Source organism: Osmerus eperlanus, chromosome 8 (genome assembly GCF_963692335.1).
Source record: "Osmerus eperlanus chromosome 8, fOsmEpe2.1, whole genome shotgun sequence".
NCBI classification, from domain to species: domain Eukaryota; kingdom Metazoa; phylum Chordata; class Actinopteri; order Osmeriformes; family Osmeridae; genus Osmerus; species Osmerus eperlanus.
Genome location: NC_085025.1, coordinates 17,544,383 through 17,565,059, shown reverse-complemented (window position 1 = coordinate 17,565,059; position 20,677 = coordinate 17,544,383). Strand labels below are relative to the sequence as shown.

At 40.8% G+C, this 20,677-nt stretch overlaps 2 protein-coding genes across 5 annotated transcripts in view; both read right to left on the bottom strand.

Moving 5' to 3' along the window:
- Positions 1–375: 375 nt before the first annotated feature.
- On the bottom strand, positions 376–16,220 carry LOC134025297 (calpain-3-like). Of its 4 annotated transcripts, XM_062468232.1 has the most exons (14): positions 16,083–16,220; positions 15,066–15,109; positions 14,568–14,776; positions 10,738–10,774; positions 4,121–4,150; positions 3,797–3,892; positions 3,165–3,239; positions 2,985–3,042; positions 2,841–2,905; positions 2,558–2,626; positions 1,279–1,357; positions 1,061–1,177; positions 905–963; positions 376–794 (listed from the first exon to the last, which is right to left on the bottom strand). In XM_062468232.1, exons 2-14 carry the CDS (start codon positions 15,093–15,095, stop codon positions 768–770), a joined length of 951 nt encoding a protein of 316 aa, XP_062324216.1. In that variant the 5' UTR covers positions 15,096–15,109; positions 16,083–16,220; the 3' UTR covers positions 376–767. The 4 variants fall into 4 exon arrangements, with proteins under 4 accessions (XP_062324216.1, XP_062324217.1, XP_062324218.1 ...); XM_062468233.1 differs by lacking the exon at positions 4,121–4,150; XM_062468234.1 differs by lacking the exons at positions 4,121–4,150; positions 15,066–15,109; positions 16,083–16,220 and having other exon boundaries at positions 14,488–14,696.
- A 513-nt stretch (positions 16,221–16,733) lies between these two features.
- The window catches only part of LOC134025298 (calpain-3-like), a 47,650-nt gene continuing 43,706 nt past the window's right edge, over positions 16,734–20,677 (bottom strand). The window contains exons 3-9 of the mRNA XM_062468236.1: positions 20,518–20,636; positions 20,141–20,274; positions 19,842–20,010; positions 19,393–19,473; positions 17,105–17,196; positions 16,907–16,979; positions 16,734–16,750 (exon numbers count right to left, since the gene is read on the bottom strand). Of these exons, the coding sequence (XP_062324220.1) occupies positions 16,976–16,979; positions 17,105–17,196; positions 19,393–19,473; positions 19,842–20,010; positions 20,141–20,274; positions 20,518–20,636 (599 nt within the window). The 3' untranslated portion in view covers positions 16,734–16,750; positions 16,907–16,975. The remainder of the gene's footprint in view (positions 16,751–16,906; positions 16,980–17,104; positions 17,197–19,392; positions 19,474–19,841; positions 20,011–20,140; positions 20,275–20,517; positions 20,637–20,677) is intronic.

Below are 20,677 nucleotides of genomic sequence, written 5' to 3'. Positions count from 1 at the left end.
CGAGAGCGTATTTTTAAAACATTGCACTTAAAACCCCATTGTTCGTTATGGTACGTCAGTACAGCTCTGTTAAATTCCATATGCACTTTTTGTCTAGGCGTTTTTGAGGCAGACACTTTTCTAAATTATTTATGTGTTTTGATTTTGGTGTGCCACCCCAAGATTTTCCCTTGCCCCATCTGGCCCCTATGAAAATGTCTGGGGGTGTGACTGCAGTGCAGAGCCTGAGATCATAATTCTTAATATGCTCTAGTAGGCTATACACTGAGCATGCACTATGTATATAATAAGGGGATTGTACATTTGTCAACAATAAAATTAAATACGTTCCCATTTTCATGCTATGAAACTTGCTGGGGTAAAATATACGTCAAATGTTTCCCAAATGTCTTTATTCAGAATATGATGAAACTACACATTTAGTCATTGCCCAAATTCTGAGATGACGTTTTGCATAAATGTTACTTCTCCACACTTGTACTGTGTAATGTAATATACACATGTATTAAGATCGTACATTTATAACACTACACAGCTATGGCACTCCAGTCCCACGGACCTTTGATATTTGAAGGGAAGGTCTGTGGGGGCCACGTCCTCACCAGGATGTGTAACAGGCTTACCTCTTGCTTGAGTAGCAGAAGTAGAGAGCGCTTGGACACAGAGAGATGAGGGCAGAGGTAGGAGGAGGTACATGCAGTTATGGTAAAAGCTTTGTCATGAGTAAGCAGGAAACACTTCTGTTCTGTTCAGGGGGGCAAGGAGTCCTAAGCATACATGGTCAGCTGGAGCCACTGTGAGGAAAGAGAGGGAAACTGGATTTGGAAACAACACAAGTTGAGATGGATCCTTACATATCCCTGTACTCCTTTATTTTTGTTGTGACGTCTGTGGTTAGACTCACCTCATTAACGTCAAGTGAGATTGTACCGCGTTTTTCTTTATCAAAGGCATGGAACGCCCCTGCAAGAAGACCTCATAGACATCAACATCCTAAACAATACAAATCTAGGATTTGTGGTTCATTTAGTTTACCATCTTGATTCTGGTGTATACTCACTGAACATTCCCTCAAGCCTCACAAAACAGCAGATGAAGCTGTCAAAGTCGATGTTAAGATGTTCGTCAGCATAGCGCATTGCGATGATGTTGTACAGCTGGTTGTTCAAACGGAAGCCTGTAATGACAAAGATTTTACTTGTATTTAACGGTAGCTGGATGATGATGGCACATTTAGATCTTGGAGGAGAGTAAATCAGGTCCTACGTGGTTTCTTACCTGCATCATTGACTGCGTTCCTCATCTCAAAGCTACTGATGGAATTGAATCTGTCTCTATCATAGCGCATGAAGATCATCTGCAGACAAAACAGAATTCTCCTGATTGTGAGGTTTTAATATCACGTGTGCGGATGAGTTTTAGGTTGTCAGTGACATTCAACAGATGGTAATGAAATTATGTACTTCTTTAAACTTTATTACTGAGAAAGACAACTAAAAGTGTAATTAATTAAATATTTTTTTATGAGGATAAATTGTCTGTAGCCTACAAGATTAAGCCTTTTACAGCAGATTTCCAGCAGGTTAGGTTTAGGGAATGGCATAAGTACCCGAACGTGACAGCGACGATCGACTGTAACAACAATGATCATGTGAGTTTGAAAATACATTTTATTCTTTTTTTCTGAATGGTTGTTATAGCTGAATTTTGGGCGGTACCTTGAGCTCTGATTGGTTTAGCTTTGCCGAAGCATGCAGTACAAAGTTCAGACCGAAGAACAGAGAGAAACATGGCTTCAAAGTTGCGTAGTGATGTCTGGCTTTTCATTCGACAAAATAGATTAAAATACTCCAATGTAATCTTCCATATACATAACATCATGAGAACACTAGCTATAGAATGTAGCCTAATGAATTATTTTTGCTTTACTTGCCCGTGTTTCAGCGCGCTGTTAGAAGAGCGCATCCAGAACGAGAGCCAGAATGGGAGTTCTTGCTATAGCACCTGACTGCATTTGCATCCTTTTGTGCAGATACAAGTTGTAATGTTACGTTTATGTTGTGTAGCCTAACTCAGACATCTGATTAATCTCATAGGAGGTCATAGAAGGGGCTTCAGTTTACTGGATTTAATTTACTCTTTAGTTTCACCTCATGCAGCTGTTCTATTTCAGATGTTTCTTTTTCGATAACATTGATGCAGCATAAACAGTGTCATTTTTTCATGTTTTCATAGACATGTTTTCATGTCATTTATATGTGTCAACATGAATTTTCGTAACAATCGTAAAATATTTTCATTATCTCCATGACGCACATGCCCCGCCCCCCGAGTAATTGATTTTTGAGAAATTGACAAAAATGCCCATCCCTAGTTAGGTAGGTAAGATAGGAACATATTTTATTTGGGTAGTCTCATGCTATTAGTTACCCTCCAACCATCAACCTTGGGGTCCCCCCAAGGCCTCTGGCACACAACACCGAGCTCTGGGTGTAGAAAAAACACAACACACGAGTACAAAGTACATAATACTCCAACAGATAGACTTTCTTCCTACCTGCCACTGTTTAATCTTGTTCCACAGTTGTTTGAACTCATTTAAATTAAGTTTCCCAGTCCCATCCGTCTAAAAGCAGAAACTGAGGACAATAACTCAAGCCAAACTGAGGACAATAACTCAAAGCTACTCAGTCTACATTATACACAGGCATAGATTTTCCCATATGCCCACTATACATGAGCAGTAGTAAGTGGTAAGCAACATGACAGGGAGTAGCTGTGGCAGGAACTGCTGAGTCGTAAAACATGTCTTCACGTGGTACAATGTACAAAAAGGATACATCCATAAGAGCAATCATGCTCCTACAACTCTCCAAGCTGAACCCTTCGGTATTCATATCATTATCTGTGGAGGGAAACAAGAATCAGTCCGGTACATTCACACAGGGAACGAGGGAAGGAATACTCAACTTAAATGCACTTACATTTTTCTAGAACCCGCTTCATGATCACCTTGAGTTCATTGGCACAGATTTGCATATCCTTGAAGGAAAAAGAAGCTTTGCACAATAAGACATATTGGTTTTGCTCTGCTCTTTAGAAAGATTTTGAACACATTTACCTGCCCCAGTCCAACTTTGTTTCCTAATAGCCCTGGTACTCACATTACCAGCAATCTGCTGGAAGATGGCCCTGAAGTGTTTGTCTTGCTCACTTTCCACTGGTGGTTGTACTTTGGGCTGAGAGAGACAGGATGAGAGATAGGGACAGAGGGAATAGGGATGAGGTGAACAGACTAGTATGAGGCATTCAGTTCTGATAGTGGAACCATGGTATTTTCTTCCTTTGACACTGAAACTGTAGTTTAATTGTTTGTTATGGAATGTGCATTACCCCTTCACACTGGCTCTACTCTAACTCTACAACAAGGCAGAACCACATACCAATGATAGTGAATGTGTCAATACATAGACCTCTGAACAGGTGCAAAGGCCACTGACATTTAGAAACTGATTTCTATTTGACGGGACTGTTAAAGTTTCAGTCAGGAGATGTGTGGCCTAGTTCAGCTCAGGTTTCAACCCTGTCCGTGACCTGAAGATATACCAGGTCAATGGTCAAACTGTGCTATGGTTACAATATAACCAACAGCGTTGTTTGGTTGGCAATATTACCAGAATATTTTGTAATATTTACCTCTGTAAAAGTGTACTGTGCACCTGACTTGATAAACATATTCCACACACATTTCTCCACACACACTATTTATTTTTTCAAAGTGAAAAAGGAAAACCACCTTGTCTTTTGTCTCTTTCTTCTTTTTATCTACTTCAATGTCATACTGTTGGATCTCCTTATTGGTCTTTGATCTGTCTGACACGAAGAGGATGGGCTGTAGTGCAGGGAAGTTGGAACAGAAAGGAGTCAGGTAATAGAAGAAGAGGTCAAAGTGTCAAGACCCTCGGCCAGGGGGTGGAGCAGGAGGGGCAGTAGGAAGAGATGATGTAGGAGGTCATGGAGTTGAGACAGAATAGAAAAGATAGAGTCAAGGCTGAGGCTTAGGCACTTATCCTCGCTGAAGTGTGCAACCTCTTCACAAATACACACACAAATGCATTACCTCATATGTTGCTTTCCTGTTTTTGCCATTCTGCACAAGAGGTTGGAATGGAAAGGAAAACAGTGACATGGAAGAAAAAGAATGACATGAACATGCCCATTTTAAAGGACCTTTCATTTGTGACAAGTGCTGCTAAAAGGTCCTCTTGTCGGCAATCTTAAAACAATCTTTACTACTTTACTTTTTTTTTCTCATATTACTAAAGTTAAAATGTTGAAGAATTCAGTCAATAAAATAAACACTTAGGATCACTGAATACCCATAATTAGTAAACAAAGTAGGGTTATTAAGGCATGTTTCCTAGTCAGGTTTTGGGGGTGTGATGGGGCTGAGGTTGATTTGCATCTTTGGTTTGGTTGGCTATTGTCATTTAGTTTTAATATGTGTTATGTAGTCTTACTTTAATATGCCTTATGATAAATAAGGCATCAATCTAACATTCTCAAATTTACACTTGTATTAATTACACAATAGTAGACAGACACCAATATTTACTGCAGTGACGGTGACAGCTACAGTACAAATTTCTATGGTGTAAATATAGTACCTCTTGTAAGAGACAAGACGTGTGTCAACATCTACAACATACAATATCAGTGTTGTTACTGAACTGAACTAATAAGTGGGGGTGGTAGAGAGATCACTTATTTCCACACTCATCAAAGACCTGATGAGTGTGGCGTAACCTGGTTGCTTACCTGGTTGAGTGCATAGGCCTACAACATACAGTTAGGTCCATAAATATTTGGACATTGACACAATTTTCATCATTTTGGCTCTGTATACCACCACAATGGATTTGAAATGAAACAATCAAGATGTGCTTTAAGTGCAGACTTTCAGCTTTAATTTCAGGGTATTTACATCCAAATCAGGTGAACGGTGTAGGAATTACAACACATTTTATATGTGCCCCCCCCCCCTTTTTAAGGGACCAAAAATAATTGGACAAACTAACATAATCATAAATCTAATTGTCACTTTTAATACTTGGTTGCAAATCCTTTGCAGTCAATGACAGCCTGAAGTCTGGAACCCATAGACATCACCAGACGCTGGGTTTCGTCCCTGGTGATGCTCTGCCAGGCCTCTACTGCAACTGTCTTCAGTTCCTGCTTGTTCTTGGGGCATTTTCCCTTCAGTTTTGTCTTTAGCAAGTGAAATGCATGCTCAATTGGATTTAGGTCAGGTGATTGACTTGGCCATTGCAGAACATTCCACTTCTTTGCCTTAAAAAACTCTTTGGTTGCTTTCGCAGTATGCTTCGGGTCATTGTCCATCTGCACTGTGAAGCGCCGTCCTATGAGTTCTGAAGCATTTGGCTGAATCTGAGCAGATAATATTGCCAGAAACACTTCAGAATTCATCCTACTGCTTTTGTCAGCAGTCACATCATCGATAAATACAAGGGAACCAGTTCCATTGGCAGCCATACATGCCCACACCATAACACTACCTCCACCATGCTTCACTGATGAGGTGGTATGCTTTGGATCATGAGCAGTTCCTTCCCTTCTCCATACTCTTCTCTTCCCATCATTCTGGTACAAGTTGATCTTGGTCTCATCTGTCCATAGGATGTTGTTCCAGAACTGTACAGGCTCTTTTAGATGTTTTTTGGCAAACTCTAATCTGGTCTTCCTGTTTTTGAGACTCACCAATGGTTTACATCTTGTGGTGAACCCTCTGTATTTACTCTGGTGAAGTCTTCTCTTAATTTTTGACTTTGACACAGATACGCCTACCTCCTGGAGAGTGTTCTTGATCTGGCCAACTGTTGTGAAGGGGTTTTTCTTCACCAGGGAAAGAATTCTTCTGTCATCCACCACAGTTGTTTTCCGTGGTCTTCCGGGTCTTTTGGTGTTGCTGAGCTCACCAGTGCGTTCTTTCTTTTTAAGAATGTACCAAACAGTTGATTGAGCCACACCTAATGTTTTTGCTATCTCTCTGATAGGTTTGTTTTGATTTTTCAGCCTAACGATGGCTTGCTTCACTGATGGTGACAGCTCTTTGGACTTCATATTGAGAGTTGACAGCAACAGATTCCAAACACAAATACCATACTTGAAATGAACTCTAGACCTTTTATCTGCTCCTTGTCAATGAAATAACGAACTCCCATGAGGGAATAACATACACCTGGCCATGGAACAGCTGAGCAGCCAATTGTCCAATTACTTTTGGTCCCTTAAAAAGGGGGGGGCCACATATAAAATGTATTGTAATTCCTACACCGTTCACCTGATTTGGATGTAAATACCCTGAAATTAAAGCTGAAAGTCTGCACTTAAAGCACATCTTGATTGTTTCATTTCAAATCCATTGTGGTGGTATACAGAGCTAAAATGATGAAAATTGTGTCAATGTCCAAATATTTATGGACCTAACTGTATGCTAAGATAACTTTTCATATCTCGATGTATAATACATAATTTGAAAGCTTACAATCTGCACTTTCATGATCTGTAAAAAACTGTTAAATCATTAAACCATGACCTACATGCGGACCAAAATACCAACACCTTTCACATTTGTAACATTTGAAGAACTCATACTTGAGTATAAATTAAGCATCTGGACATGAGATGGTATAGATACAGATGGTAGAAAGAGAAATGTGAACAGCACAGGTGCAGGGAAAACTATGGTGGCCCTGAAGTTCAAATCACACCCACTAACATGAGTGCATCCCCCAAATGAAAACACTCCACCCAAATACGAGTCAACTCCCCACAAATAGGATGACTTGCTCACCTCCCCCCAATACAAAGGCACGCTCCCCCAAATGGGAAACGACATTACATTAACTCAAAAACACATTACATTAACTCAAAACGGAAAAGGTAGGTACAACACTTCGCCACTGAATGGATGCAGTAACTAACAAGAAATTGATCAACAGAAGTACAAAATGCAATAACCTGAGAGTTACGTGCACCAGGACATTTGTTTGGCTATCGAAGCATGTAGCAAATAGTAGGCTACTTATGCAAAAGTATATATTGCGTGTTAAACGTAAAAATTGATAGCCAAACAATTATCCTGGTCCACGTAACTCTGTCATTGTGGCATTTCGTTCTTCTGTTGTGGACTATTAGTTTTTTCTTCTGAAAAGTCCTGCTTCCTTCAACTGTGTTTTTAGCGTGCGCATAGGATACTTATTTTAATGTTGTGAAACGTTAACAGCATATCTAAGATTATTTCATAGGAATGTCCCTTATTAAAATAAAGAGTAGTGCAAGTCATGACTTTGAATTGTTAACACAAATGTTTCTTCTTTTCTTCCAACCAAAACGATCAACTTCATGGTAATGACAGAGTTACGTGGACCAGGGGGGTGTTCCATCAACGTCGCTAACGCAAGTCGCGCTAACACGAATAAGTCTCACTTGGGTAAACGTCAACTTAGACTTAAGTCTCAAGCCGTTCCACTAACGTTCCGTTCCACTAACAGGCAACGCTAATTCAAGCTAGACCTCAATAAGCTTAGACTGTGCAGCCCAGATCAGGCGATCGTCGAAAAGAGGAGTTATGTCGCAAAAAGTATAGTGTTAAGCAGCAGAGGGGTGTTGTTTCAGCAGCTTAAATTGATTTTTTGAGTTTTTTTGGAGTTGTCCCCAAAAAGGGCAATGTTGCCGCAATTAACATGGCAAGGGAGACAACTTGTCAAACCATTACGACCGTTAAAATGCGTAAATTGTAGACCTACCAAATCTACTTAACATATATATATGCATTTAGGCCTACTGATAATTAGCGTAATTTGATGAGCTGTCTGAAACCGTTCTGACAGTAGGCTAGCCTATGGCCGATATTCTCAACAGGAGATTGAGAATAATAGCCCAAAAAAGAACGTGGCAGCAATTGAAAATTGTAGGATAAAATTCAAAACACTGAAGAAGGCCATGGTTAATTGCACTTGATGTAGGCTAATAATGTTTTTGTCTTCACATCTTGAACAAAATCAAAAATGACTTCAAAATAACTTTGCCACACACATTTATTAACTGATAGGCTAAATGCTGAGCTTTAAGATAAAAGGGAAAGATAACCATGACTTAAATGGGGATTCACTGAAATGACTAGTATTGCACAGATCCAGCACTGACTTTTTAGATCAGAAGGTGACCCAAACTGCACACTTTGTTTGGCAGAACAGTCATTTAAAATTGCTCAGCATGACTATCATTATTATATTACGAGTATTTCCAATTTTGTGACAACGCTTGTGCCAAGTGTTGTCACAGCCTCACTTTAAGCATGCCCTACTGGGAACATTAGGGGAGACTGTTGGGCACAGAGTCTAATTGTCTTCTTTGGAAAGGGCAACATTTGGGACACTGTCATGTAGGGGCAGCATAAAGGGCACTTCATAACAGCACCTTTTTCCATTGGAAGTAAGGGCATGGGAACAGTCCAATTTAGGCCATTGTAAGGGCACCTTATAGGGTACTGCATCACATTTTCTATACTATAAAGGAACTCATAAAGACATGTTTTTACATTTATAGAGGGCACACTGTCATTTATTGCATGGGGCATCCTGTGCACTCAAGCATATTTCACAATGTGAATGGCAGACAGTAGGGCACTTGGTCTAATTTTTGCCACTCTAGAGGGCATTTTAGAAACACTTTCAACCATGGGGGCACCAGGCAGTCACCCCCTGAGTCTTCCAATGGGCCTGGATACACCCATGGGGACAGTATATTGCACCTATAATATTGGGGAAGCCAGAGGAGAGGTAATATAGAGGCTTGTCAACATATAGGCTACTTTAAACAATGAAAATACTTTATACAATTGAATAAAAAGTCTCCTTGATTCTTTGTGTTTCAAGATTACCTGAAAAACTAATGATAATATTCAGGTACTGCTTTGGAGCAAGGTATACCCTTCATATTTCCTGGCATAGTTGCCCGTTCAAGAATGTCCCACATGCAAAGACATAGACAGATGCAGACAGACTGAACAGTTTCAAGGCTTGGCTACAGTCGGTTTGCTTCCTTGTGTGTGATTCCAGCAGACTACATAGTCTAGGCCTACCTACATAGACTGCAGTCTACTACCCTCCTTTCTACTATTATAGTCTACTCTCCTTTCTATTACTTTCTACAAAGGATGGTAGGCTGCTCTTATGTATTCATTGCCATCCTTAAGAGTTGCTAAAGTGTTATTTCATATATATATATATTGTATTGTATATGTATTTATTTTTTTAAGAATGACAATTAAATGTATCTAGATAAACTATGCTGGGCCTGCTGAACCTATACTTCTTCCACAGATACTGGTCAGGGAAGCATTACTTCTGTCTCTGAAGACCCTTGGGGCTGGTGGGATAAACGCTCTTTGTATAATCTGAGCACCTTCATCCACCACAGGGGTTGTCAAAGAACGGATACGCCATAATTGATTGTAACTTGTCTAGACGCTCTGCTTAGTTTCTAAGTCCTTATTTTATGTCAATTAACCAATGGCTTGTGAAAACAGTTAATGTGACATTATTTCTTAACTTGTTTATTTAAATTAATATATTTTTTGGAGATGAAGTAAACATGTAGCTAAATCATTAATGTCTGCACTTCAGACATTAATGATTTAGTCTGAATTTACGTTTCCGAACACGGACTAAATTAAGTGGTTTGCGCGCAGGAATTTACTCGACGGAACTGTCTTGTGAGATTCTGTTTCCGCCTGTTTGAAATTATTTGCAACACATTTTAGTTTATCTTGACTTTTAGCCTGACACGGATCAGGCTAGTTCCGAAGTATAAGTTACCTTAGTTACGTAGCTAGAACTAAAATAAGCCACCTTAATGGAACGGAACTCTCGCTAAAGTAAGTGAGACTTGGCGGAATAAGTCTCGCTTTTCCTTAACCCTTGTGTTATCTTCGGGTCATTCTGACCCATCAGTCATTGTGACCCACCGTCGTATTGCGACAAATTTACCGCATACAAAGACAAAGTGAAGCATTTTCTTTTAACAGCTAGGCTGTCTCAGACCCCCCACATTGCAAAGGTTAAAAGAAAATTATTTTAATTTGTTTTTGTATTGGGTAAAATTGGGTAAACACAACGATGGTTCGTTATGAACCTTTGGGTCATGTGACCCGAAGGCAGCACGAGTCGACGTTGATGGAACCGTAATCGACGTTGATGGAACACCCCCCTGGATGGTTGTTTCGCTATCGATTTTGACGTTTAACATGCAATTTATACTTTTGCATAAGTAGACTACTACTTGCTACATGCTTCGATAGCCAAACAAATGTCCTGGTGCACGTAACTCTGTCAGGCTATTGCATTTTGTAATTCTGTCGATCAATTTCTTGTTAGTTACTGCATCCATTCAGAAACGAAGTGTAGTACCAACTCAACAAACATTACCCTTTCCGTTTTGAGTTAATGTAATGTGTTTTTGAGTTAATATTATGTCGTTTCCCATTTGGGGGAGCGTGTCCTTGTATTGGGGGGAGGTGAGCAAGTCATCCTATTTCGGGGGAGTTGAATCGTATTTGGGGGAAGTGTTTTCATTTGGGGGTTGCACTCATGTTAGTGGGTGTGATTTGCACTTCAGGGCCACCGTAGAAAACAGACAGATCCACTTTCTCACCAGTACACTGTTATCCTCGATGGTGTTGCCCATTTCCCTAAGAAATAAGGAAGAATGTTTTAAGTACATTGTTTTTGTCTACCATAGAGACTTAACTGTTATTGTCCCCTCATCCATTTACGTACACAAAAACAGAACAATACTCAAACATAATGTGATCACACAATTATTTAACACTCAATTATACTTACCGTATTTTACGGAAAATAAGCCGCGGCTTGTACTCCGATTTTACAGTTTTCTTGTGCTTGTGCGGATCATATTTTGAAGCGGTTTATAGTCCGGTTTTAGAACAAAAAAGTGGCTTCTCTCAAGATCTCTACTGACCATGCAGCTAATTTTATGCTCAACACTTAAACGGGGGCTTAGTACTTGAAAGAGGAATTATTTACTGTTTTCTCAGTTACACTATCAGGGCTTGGAAATACAGTGACTTGCTAAATTAGGCAAATGGCTAGTAGAACATAACATTTCATAATAATTTCAGTTAATCAAACAGCTGCAAACCCAGTGAAATGTTATAGGCTAGGCTAGCTAGCAAAATAACGCTAGCATCGCTAACAACATGACTAATTCAACTTTGGTAGTCTAACCGAGTTGTAAGTTCGTTTTAGATATAATTGTATATGATAGTGTGGACAATAGTGATGGTTTGAATGCGTGAGACCTTGGTTGAGAGATTTTAGAGAGTTTGAGACAGTTAGAGAACGTCAGAGACAGTTAGAGAAAGTTAGTTACTTGTGTGCCATTACCGAAATCCTGTTTGTTTATTTGTCTGTTTGTGTGCTGTTGTGTGTATATAAAAAATATATATAAATATATATATATGAATCTGTAACAACTTTATACTGAGTTTATTGGCTCATACAGTTTAATTGTATTGTTAGATGATAGCCATCGCTCCCAAATTCGATACCACGCCATCTGCATTGCAGGACGGCAATAATTCCGTTCAACCATAAGGATCCGTAAGATTTCAATGTGGAATTAGCTATAAGACTGTTAGTTTTGGTATACTCGTAGCTGCCAGCAGATGTGTTGAGTAAAGGTTTCGAGCGTTTCAAAGGCCCCGACTCTAATGTTTCAATTGTATCTGTGTTTTGAAAAGCCTCGATTTGCCCATCACTAGTGGACAATAAGACACAGACGCGGTCTCCTTTCATAACTTGTATTTTACCACTGCTCTTCTTGACATCGCCATTCGAACAGCCCTCACTGATTTCACATACCTCACTGATTTCACGTAATCAGAGCCTGTTTAAGGAGAGCCTGGCCACTCCCTATTAAGCCCCATTGTACTGAATTTTGTTGCAGTTCCACCAGAGTTCCACTGGGAGTGATTGCGGTTGAGTGCAGTATGAATGGGAGTCTATGGAGCCAAACGGCTACATTTGTCTCTTTCGCCTGATTGTCGTTGAGAAATCTCAGATTTTATTGTAGTTTTTGTTCAACATGGATTATAGGTCGAAAATTGAATGAACGAGCACTTATGTCCTTTCTAATTCTTACAGGGTGAGTCGTTGTTGCCCATAACACGCTAGCATTTTGCTAATGAATGCTGATTGGTTAGTGAAGGACTGACTATGACCAGAGATCCCGCTTGATGGCATCCGAAGCAGAATCAGAATGTCAGAGCATTAGCAACATTAGCAACAACATTAGCAACCCAAAACTCTTTCTAGCATGTGTATTGACAAGGAGAGCCTAACCTGTCATCTGTGTTGTCGATAGCTCGAGAGAAAAAATGAAGTGACCAGAGCTTGCCGTAAAACAATATCTCTGGTCGTATGACGTCAATGACATTTTAAAAGGCTTTTTAGAACAGAAAGGCGACTTCAAAAAAATCTAACACCCAGCAGTGTGTATTTGTTTTGCCTCCCCTTTCGAATTCAAAATTCAAATTACTAGAAAAAAAATTATATCCTGAAAAAAGGATTTTGAGGGGGTATAGCTCCATAGACCTCCATTCATTCTGCACTCGACCGTTAGCGTCTTCATATGGAACTAGAGTGGAACTGCAACCAGTTCAGAACCCGGAAGTTTCCCCGAGAGTGGCATTCTCTCCATAGATATATATAAAGACTAGGGCTGTGTCTACTACCGCGCACTTTACTAAGTACACTGCAATACATATGTAGTGCACTCCGTCGCTGAGTAGTGCTGTCTCAAATGGAACACTTAAGTTAACCACTTGGCGGGAAGTGACGGACGCAAATCTGATTGTGACACCCGCGAATCTAAGGCGAATCTGCTCGTGAGTCATTTCGTCTGCCATTATTTTAGAAATGAAATGAAAAGCTGCCGAAAGGGCTCCTCCTCTTCCGCTACGTAGCCAATATGGCGCCCGTTTAGGGCGAGTAGTGTCCATCGTTGTACACTGCATTTTTTTACCATTTGCAGTGCGTCATCCGGGTACTTTCAGTGCACTGAATTCTGCTGGTTCTGTCAGTGTAAGCGCCCTAAGCACTGAAAGTCAGTGCTCGAAGTGCACAAGTGCGCGGTAGGAGACACAGCCTAGATGTCTTACGGCGGAGTCTAGAATGTCCGCACATGGCGGCAATCTTGCTACAGTCAACTCGCTCACCCATAACATTGTGTCAGAGATGTCGTTAAGCCACTGCATACTTATGAATAATTATGTTTTTTTTTTTTTTATAGAATAGAAGTATGCAGTGGCATAACGACATCTCTGACGTTGATAACAAACCAAACCATTTAAAAATCGGTTGAAAATTGAGCAAGTTATGGTCATTTAAAAAGTAGCATCAACACAATGTTATGGGTGAGCGAGTTGACTGTAGCAAGACGGCCGCCATGTGCGGACGTTCGACTCCGATATGCGGCAATGCGAACGAGACATCTACCCTTTATATACATCTGTGGTTCTCTCAATAGGTGCGTTCGACTTCATGCAGCGCCGGCGTCACCTGCAGCCGCCTGCAGCCCGGCTGACTTGAAGCAGCCAATGGCATTCTCAGCTTCAAGGCATCCGGCTGCAGCCGGCTGTTGGCGCAGCCGGCTGTTGGCGCCGCCGGCGCTGCATGAAGACGAACGCACCTTATAGTAGACATTCTCTGACGTAATGCTTTCAGCATCAAGCCTACGGCAACTCCCGAGGGACGAAACACCCTTGTCCGTTACATAGAAAGGTCTGCTACAGTAGGCTATCCTCTGAATTTGCAAGCTAGCTAAACGTATAATATATCTAAATAATTTTGTAGACATAACAATGGATTCTGCCACTAAATGAGTGACTTGGATTTATTTCTGGACATACTATCCACAACCGAAGTGTGTTACACAATGCTGTAAGATCGCCTATACACGTGCATTGCTCTTGGTACCCAGAATGCCCTGCGGCAAGCTGAAAAGCTACTAAGTTAAGGGCATTAGCTTAGTTAAATAAGCATTGTTTGGAGTTCTCTTGTTGTGTTCGTTCTGTTTGGATATGTTAGACCATAGCATAATTTGGGTGTTAGATAATTTGAGTGTTCACCCTGATTGGGAATGTTGTTTAGTTAGATCGCTATCCAAGCTGTCCGCAGCAATAGCATGAACGTGCAAGTGATCATTTGTCAGCATTGGGCCATGCAACGGTAAGATTGTTTGCTTATAAAGTGCGACTTGTACTCCAGTGCGGCTTGTACTCCAGTGCGGCTTATACTCTGATTTACAAACACAAAGTGCTCATTCTGGTGGGGTGCGACTTATACACGATACAGCTTATTTACCGTAACATACGGTACATACCCATCAATATACTTGCTTACTGTCCCACACACAATTTTTTATCCTGCTAAATATTTCTCCCACCTCCACCAAACTCTTACTCAGACATGCTTCTCTTCTCTGAAAAGACCCTGAGGATGAACTCTGTTTCCTGGTGGGGCTCAAAAGTCGAGGGGATGATCACATACTCCCCAGGGGGAAGTCGGAAGCGGTCTGTCACCTCACGGAGGTTGACGTAAGACTTGCATTTAGCCTTGGAGGCGTTGTAGAGGAAGAAGTCCTTTTGCAGGTGCTGTCTGCTACCACATATCTGCAGGCCGGTAAAGAGAGAGAACAGGAAGAGAAGTGGAAAGATGGGAAGAGGGGGATGTAAGTACAGGGCTAGTTTTTAAACATTTAGGATTCTGTTTTCATGTGTTTTATGTGTATTTATGGGTTACACTCAGAGAATTTGAAGACCTTACATAGTGAAAAGAAACATGTAGACACATTATGTTACAGTAAGACGGCAGCAGCCAGAGCTACAAGTCATGTAGCTTTCCATTAAGAGGCAGAGGCTAACACATAAGCAGCATTCTGGATACAGGTGAGAGAATCACCACATCAAGGTCCTCCTTCCACAGGATCATACCTCCTTGGGCACCTGTGCAAAATAATATGAACAGACAGAAAAGCACAGTAAAATCACTAGCACCTTAGAGAACATTATTTCAGGGGCGTCGCTAGACCCTTTTTACTGGGGCAGAAGCCCCAGTATAAATCTGCTGTGCCCCAGTAAAATCTCAAGTTTTAACAATTTACTTTATTAGTCAGTGGATTCATTTAGATAGATAATTCCGAAAACAAGCAGTATCCCAATCAACGCTTTTAAAATCAACGCAGTTTAACCGAAACAAACTGATGCGTGCCGCAGAATTCCATGTCCGTGCACTCTTCTGTTCTTCCTATAATAGCCACTGCGGCGGCACACATAAGTCCAGGCAAGCAAGTCAGAATTGAGGTAGGCTAAGAAAACATTACGAAACTAAAGAAATAGGCCTACCGATCATCTTATTTAGACTCAAGCATAATAAAAACATGAGTCAAAAATATTATATCACGTAAAGCTCAAAAAACAGTATTGGCTCAAATTATTGGGAAAAAAATTGCATTAAGTTGCATTAACTATTGATGTCCATGCCAAAGCTATATTCAAACTTACGTCCCTGAACTGTACGTATAGTGGATTAAGCAAGGGAAGGTTTGTGTGTATTGTGTTGCGCACTTCTTGTATGCAGCTGTAACGGGTGTGAACCTGTGAAACTCACTCCTCAGGTATGTAACAGGCCACCCGTGTCAACGAATATCTAGCTTTTCTTTGGCGTAGTTGGCAGTGGTCATGCTTGGCAAGTCAGAGGTCGTGTGTTCGAGCCCAGCAAGTGGCAAATGACACCTTGTGACTGAGCGTGGCTACGTCTGTTACATACCGTCACACAGCCAGCATGGAAGAAAATAAAGTGATATGAGTAATGAGGGTCCTGTGTTCCAGTTGAGCTTCATGTCTAGCAACGCCCCTGCATTATTCCATGGCACTTTTGGAATAACTTTGGCATGTAATTTGGCATGTATGGCTGTACCTCGTAGATGCAGAAACCGATGTTGAAAAGCCTAGTTCCCATTTGGCGGTTTCCCTTTTGCATCAGAGCCACCACCACGGTGCACACTAACTCGCCGTCCTCAGGATCGTCATCCTCCTCATAGAGACGCAGGCGATACTGGGGGTTAGTCCAGTACGTGTCTGTTGGGAGGGCAGACGGTGTTTGTCACAGTGGTGCTGACAGCCACACTCGAAAAGGGCGATAATCACCAGAGATCCAACAACATGCTACACAACCTTCTGTCAGTGCCTGCAAGTATAAAACACTGTCTGCACATGCTGATACTTTTCTTCTGGAGAGTCTATAGATGACCCAAGCCCATTGTTGAATATCAGAGCTGTAGTTTACTTTCTGTTAATAGTTTCTTGCAGTGAGCAGATGTTGAATATTTCCTCTCTGCGCCCTATTCCTACAATTTTCAAACATTCACATTGTTTTTAGGCAGGCATCAAAACTGAAGGGTAAGGGCAGGATGTGTAGGTTTACCTGGATAGTTCCTGCAACCCCCGGCAGAGCTACCTCTCACCCAGCGACCCTCGTTTATCACCACCTTCCAACTTTGGGTCTCGTCCCCCATCAGACTGTCTGGGGTCAAGTTACAGATCTCGATCTTTGTGAAGTTATTTTGGAAATCTTCAAAGGACATCCTACATGGCAAGACAGAAGGGAACTTAGCAGAAATAGCAGTAACTTCACCTGCAGGTATCTTCACCTACAGGAGTAAAATGGTGGTTGTACAGGGACAGGGATATTCTGTAGAGGATGTTTGGAAAAAGGTTTCAGTTTTAGAGGTCTTCTCTCACCAAAACTCGCTGTCTTCCGCAGTCTGCTTCTTCAGCTTGTCTTTGTCTGCTCTGGAAATGCTGGACCAGTCATCTGCTCTATCGGAAGGTTTACAAGTGAAGATTACAAAATGACTTGGCACAATCATTGTGGATTGCAGGATTTTTTGCTCTTCTGCTGAGTATTTAAAAAAAACAAATGTCAATCAGGTTGCTTACTTTGCGCTCCACGGCCCATTCCATAGGACCACACCCCAAGGATTCCTTAATTGTATCAGACGAACCATGGTGTTCTTTGTCACCTTGTTACACTAAGAAAAATTATGTACTGTCAGTAATGTATGTGTCAGTAGCCATAAATAATAACTTCAAGTTTGTAATGTTCCAGTGTTGCATTAATGCAATAAGAAACAAGAGAGGATACAATTTCTGTGGAAATTGTGGGGTGTGCTTGCGTCGGTTGCAGCTGGGCCTTTTGTTTTTTTTACTATATCACCAAACCTATTGTTTAAACCAATATCAAACATTCCAAGATTTTTCATGTGTACTTAAATTTTGCAACTGATATTTCTGTTTATTTTAAATACGTATGCATACTTATTATTTAAGAAGATTGCATAGATTAAAAAGCATACATTTGTCACTGCTCATTTACACTTCAGAATACCAAGAGTGACGTGTAGAATGAAACGGTTCCTTTCTCATTTCCCTTAGTGCATGCGGGAATGGTGATAGGCTATATGGCAGATCTCAACTATGTGAGGCTGACATGAAAACGAAGAAATATGACAATCCTATGTAAAAATGGTCCTTACCTATATGACTTAAACTTCCCCTTAAGTATTTCCCTTCTAGTGATATGTTAAGCATTTACTCTATTGTATCCATTCATGAACCCCCAAATTTGAAATTGAAATTTATTTTGGGAAAACTGGCTGATATAACAAGTTTACTGGAAGCGATTATTGTCAGTAACGTCCTTGTCTGAAGACCCAGGGCTCATGTGACCGGCTGTCCATGTTGTAAGTAGGGAAAAGCGCATTCAACTTGGTCAGCTTCTCTAATACTCCCTCTACATCATCTCAATCCTGGTCATTGATCCTGGGCCTTGGACCTACTGTAGCCCTGCATGTTTTTGATGTGTATCTGTTCCAAATGACTGGGTTGTCAAAACAAAAGTTGAAAGCACGATGCCACTAACAAGTGTGTCCTTTGTGCACCCCCACTCCCCCACCTGTCTCTGAAGGTCAGTCACTGTGTTGCCAGCCAACCTTCACTGAGGGGATTGTTTGAATGTGCCAATTTTTTTTTTTCTTTATGTATATTTGAGACCACACATTCGTAGATGTAGGCCTACGTTTCAACTAAATTTATATGGAACTATATGAGGTTGATCGGATTAAATAAGCGAAAACAAGGCACCATTTTCCCTCATCTGTCAATTTTTTTTGGTACAGACGGGAGAAATGCCTGTGGCAAGCTAACTAGCTAGAGCGAAGGGCAGTTTGTAACGCTAAGAATAGCTCTAAAACAGGGGCACTTTTCGGACATAAACTCAAATATCTGGAAAATGTTAGCTTTAGCTGTTTTCACAGCCCTGTAGAGGAGACCTTCGCGAAGAGATTGGCATACAGTTAAGCTGTGGCATTGCAGTTCAGGTTAGTATTCGGATTGTTTCACCAATTGAAAAACGAATTGGACTTTTTATAAGGGGCCAAAAATGTACTGTCACCATTTGGCTTCCAAAACAAACAGTGGTGGATTAAAAATAAAAAAATTACCAGTGTCACATACAGCGTTACAGTGAGCTAACACTGGTTTAAAAGTGGTTTACTTCACCAACGAATCGTTGACTTAGAATCTACAGTAATGTCATAATAAATCCTAAAACAAACATTTATTTGTGAGGCATGTTTATTGTTTTAACGACTGAAAACTGACCGCTGTTGTATGCGTTGTCCAACAGAGGCTAATGTCATGATGCTAACACCTCACTGAAATAGCAGACTACCGTTTCCAAAAGTAGATGTACTAATAATTTCAGCGTATATTGTATTGTACATTACATTTCACAATTTTGTTTTTTATCACAATGTTAAATGAGCAAATAGTTATCACCCTAACCTTTCTGCAGCTGTCTTGTTTTTGGTTGCTATAGCTATCTCCCAGAAGTTAACAAGCACGCGGGTTTGCGACGTTAGTGACTGTGGCTAGCTAGTTAGCCACCGTTAGCTTCACTTTTCTCCACAAAAAGTACATTTAGCCTGAACCATGCAACGGAACATAAAATCCAATACAAGCAACGCAATCGTGACCAATACGAACATTTTGACACTGACATTGTCTATGTAGTGCAAAAACTGAGGGACAAGTTAGGTTGGGAAAATAAATAATAAATATATGACAGAGAATATCGGTTGTGCCTTGTGAATATAGGTTGGGTGTAGCAAGAACACTTAATTACAGCATGTGGTTTGTTAAAAAAAGACCCCCAGTAATTTCCCTACCTCCTCCAAAGCTGTGATAGAATAGGCATGACCTTTGACCAGCCCAGTTTTGGTTTTACTTTCATATTCCTGTGGCTGGACCTGAAAAAGGGATAATATGACATCATGACAAATACGCTCAAGTCTAATACAGTCTAATAAGACTTGCTAAGTGTAGTATTTCCCAGGAGGTAGTGTATTCCAGTCTGACAACAATGAGTTACTGGATACTAGACTAGACCACTGGGAAGCACAAGACCAAATATAACTGTAAAACTCCAAAGTCTGTCTGGGCTCAGTTTCTACAGGGTTTGGTGGCTTACTGTTACACATATGTGACAGATTGTGCGGCAGATATTCTAAGTAAAATTAAGAGTACTTAAGTGTTTGAATCCAGTACTTTGCTGAGCAGTGTCCCTGCAGAATATTAAATTGCATTTAGCACACAAGTGGATGCTGAGAATACTCACATCTATGGCGCAACCCAGGAGAGAACCTCTGTCCAGAGCTTTCCTCAGGACCGTGTAGAGGTCTTTGGGAGCCTCAGACATGTCAAAGAACTCAGTCACTCCCCCGGTGAAGTCCTCCATAGCCTCCAGGGAGTTCCCTCCTTTCAGGGCCTCATAGGAGCCATTCAATCTGACCAGAGGGTTGTATTCATCAGGGTTCTGTAGTAATATTTCTTTGAAATTGGGTCTTTATTTGAGGAAAAAAGGTTGATGTAGTGATGCCATGTTGTAGACAAAATGGGCCAATTACATGAACTTACTTGGCATAGGCCTTCTCCAGCAGGGCACTCCAGAACTCATTCTTCCTGCCAGACTTGGTGAACATCAACTTGTTTCTACAGGTGGGGATACGGTCATCCACCACCACATCTACCCATTCCCCATACCTCCAGAACTGGTGGGACATAAAAACGATGAACACAGGATGTTTATGTGCTTCAATTGAAAGGATTTATTTATATTGTTTTAAACATATTTCAAAAGATTGTACAAAGAATGGCAGAACTTACTAATAAACTATTCTCCAATTTGACCAACTGTGCTAAGTTAATTAGGGGGCATAAAATGTACTGAAGAGAATTTTGATCCTCAAAGTAGCCTACTAATTTGCTTTGAGGGTTTGGGACAAGGGCCATACCTGGAAATGAAAGATGCCAGCGTAGTTCTCTGTAAAGTTCTGGTCTGGAGGGATAACTCTATACAACAACTTCTCATTTAGTGTCAGGCATGCAATGGCGGCCAGCAGCCAGCAGTCACCTGTAAACAACAGATCAAATACTGACATTCAGTTACTGTAC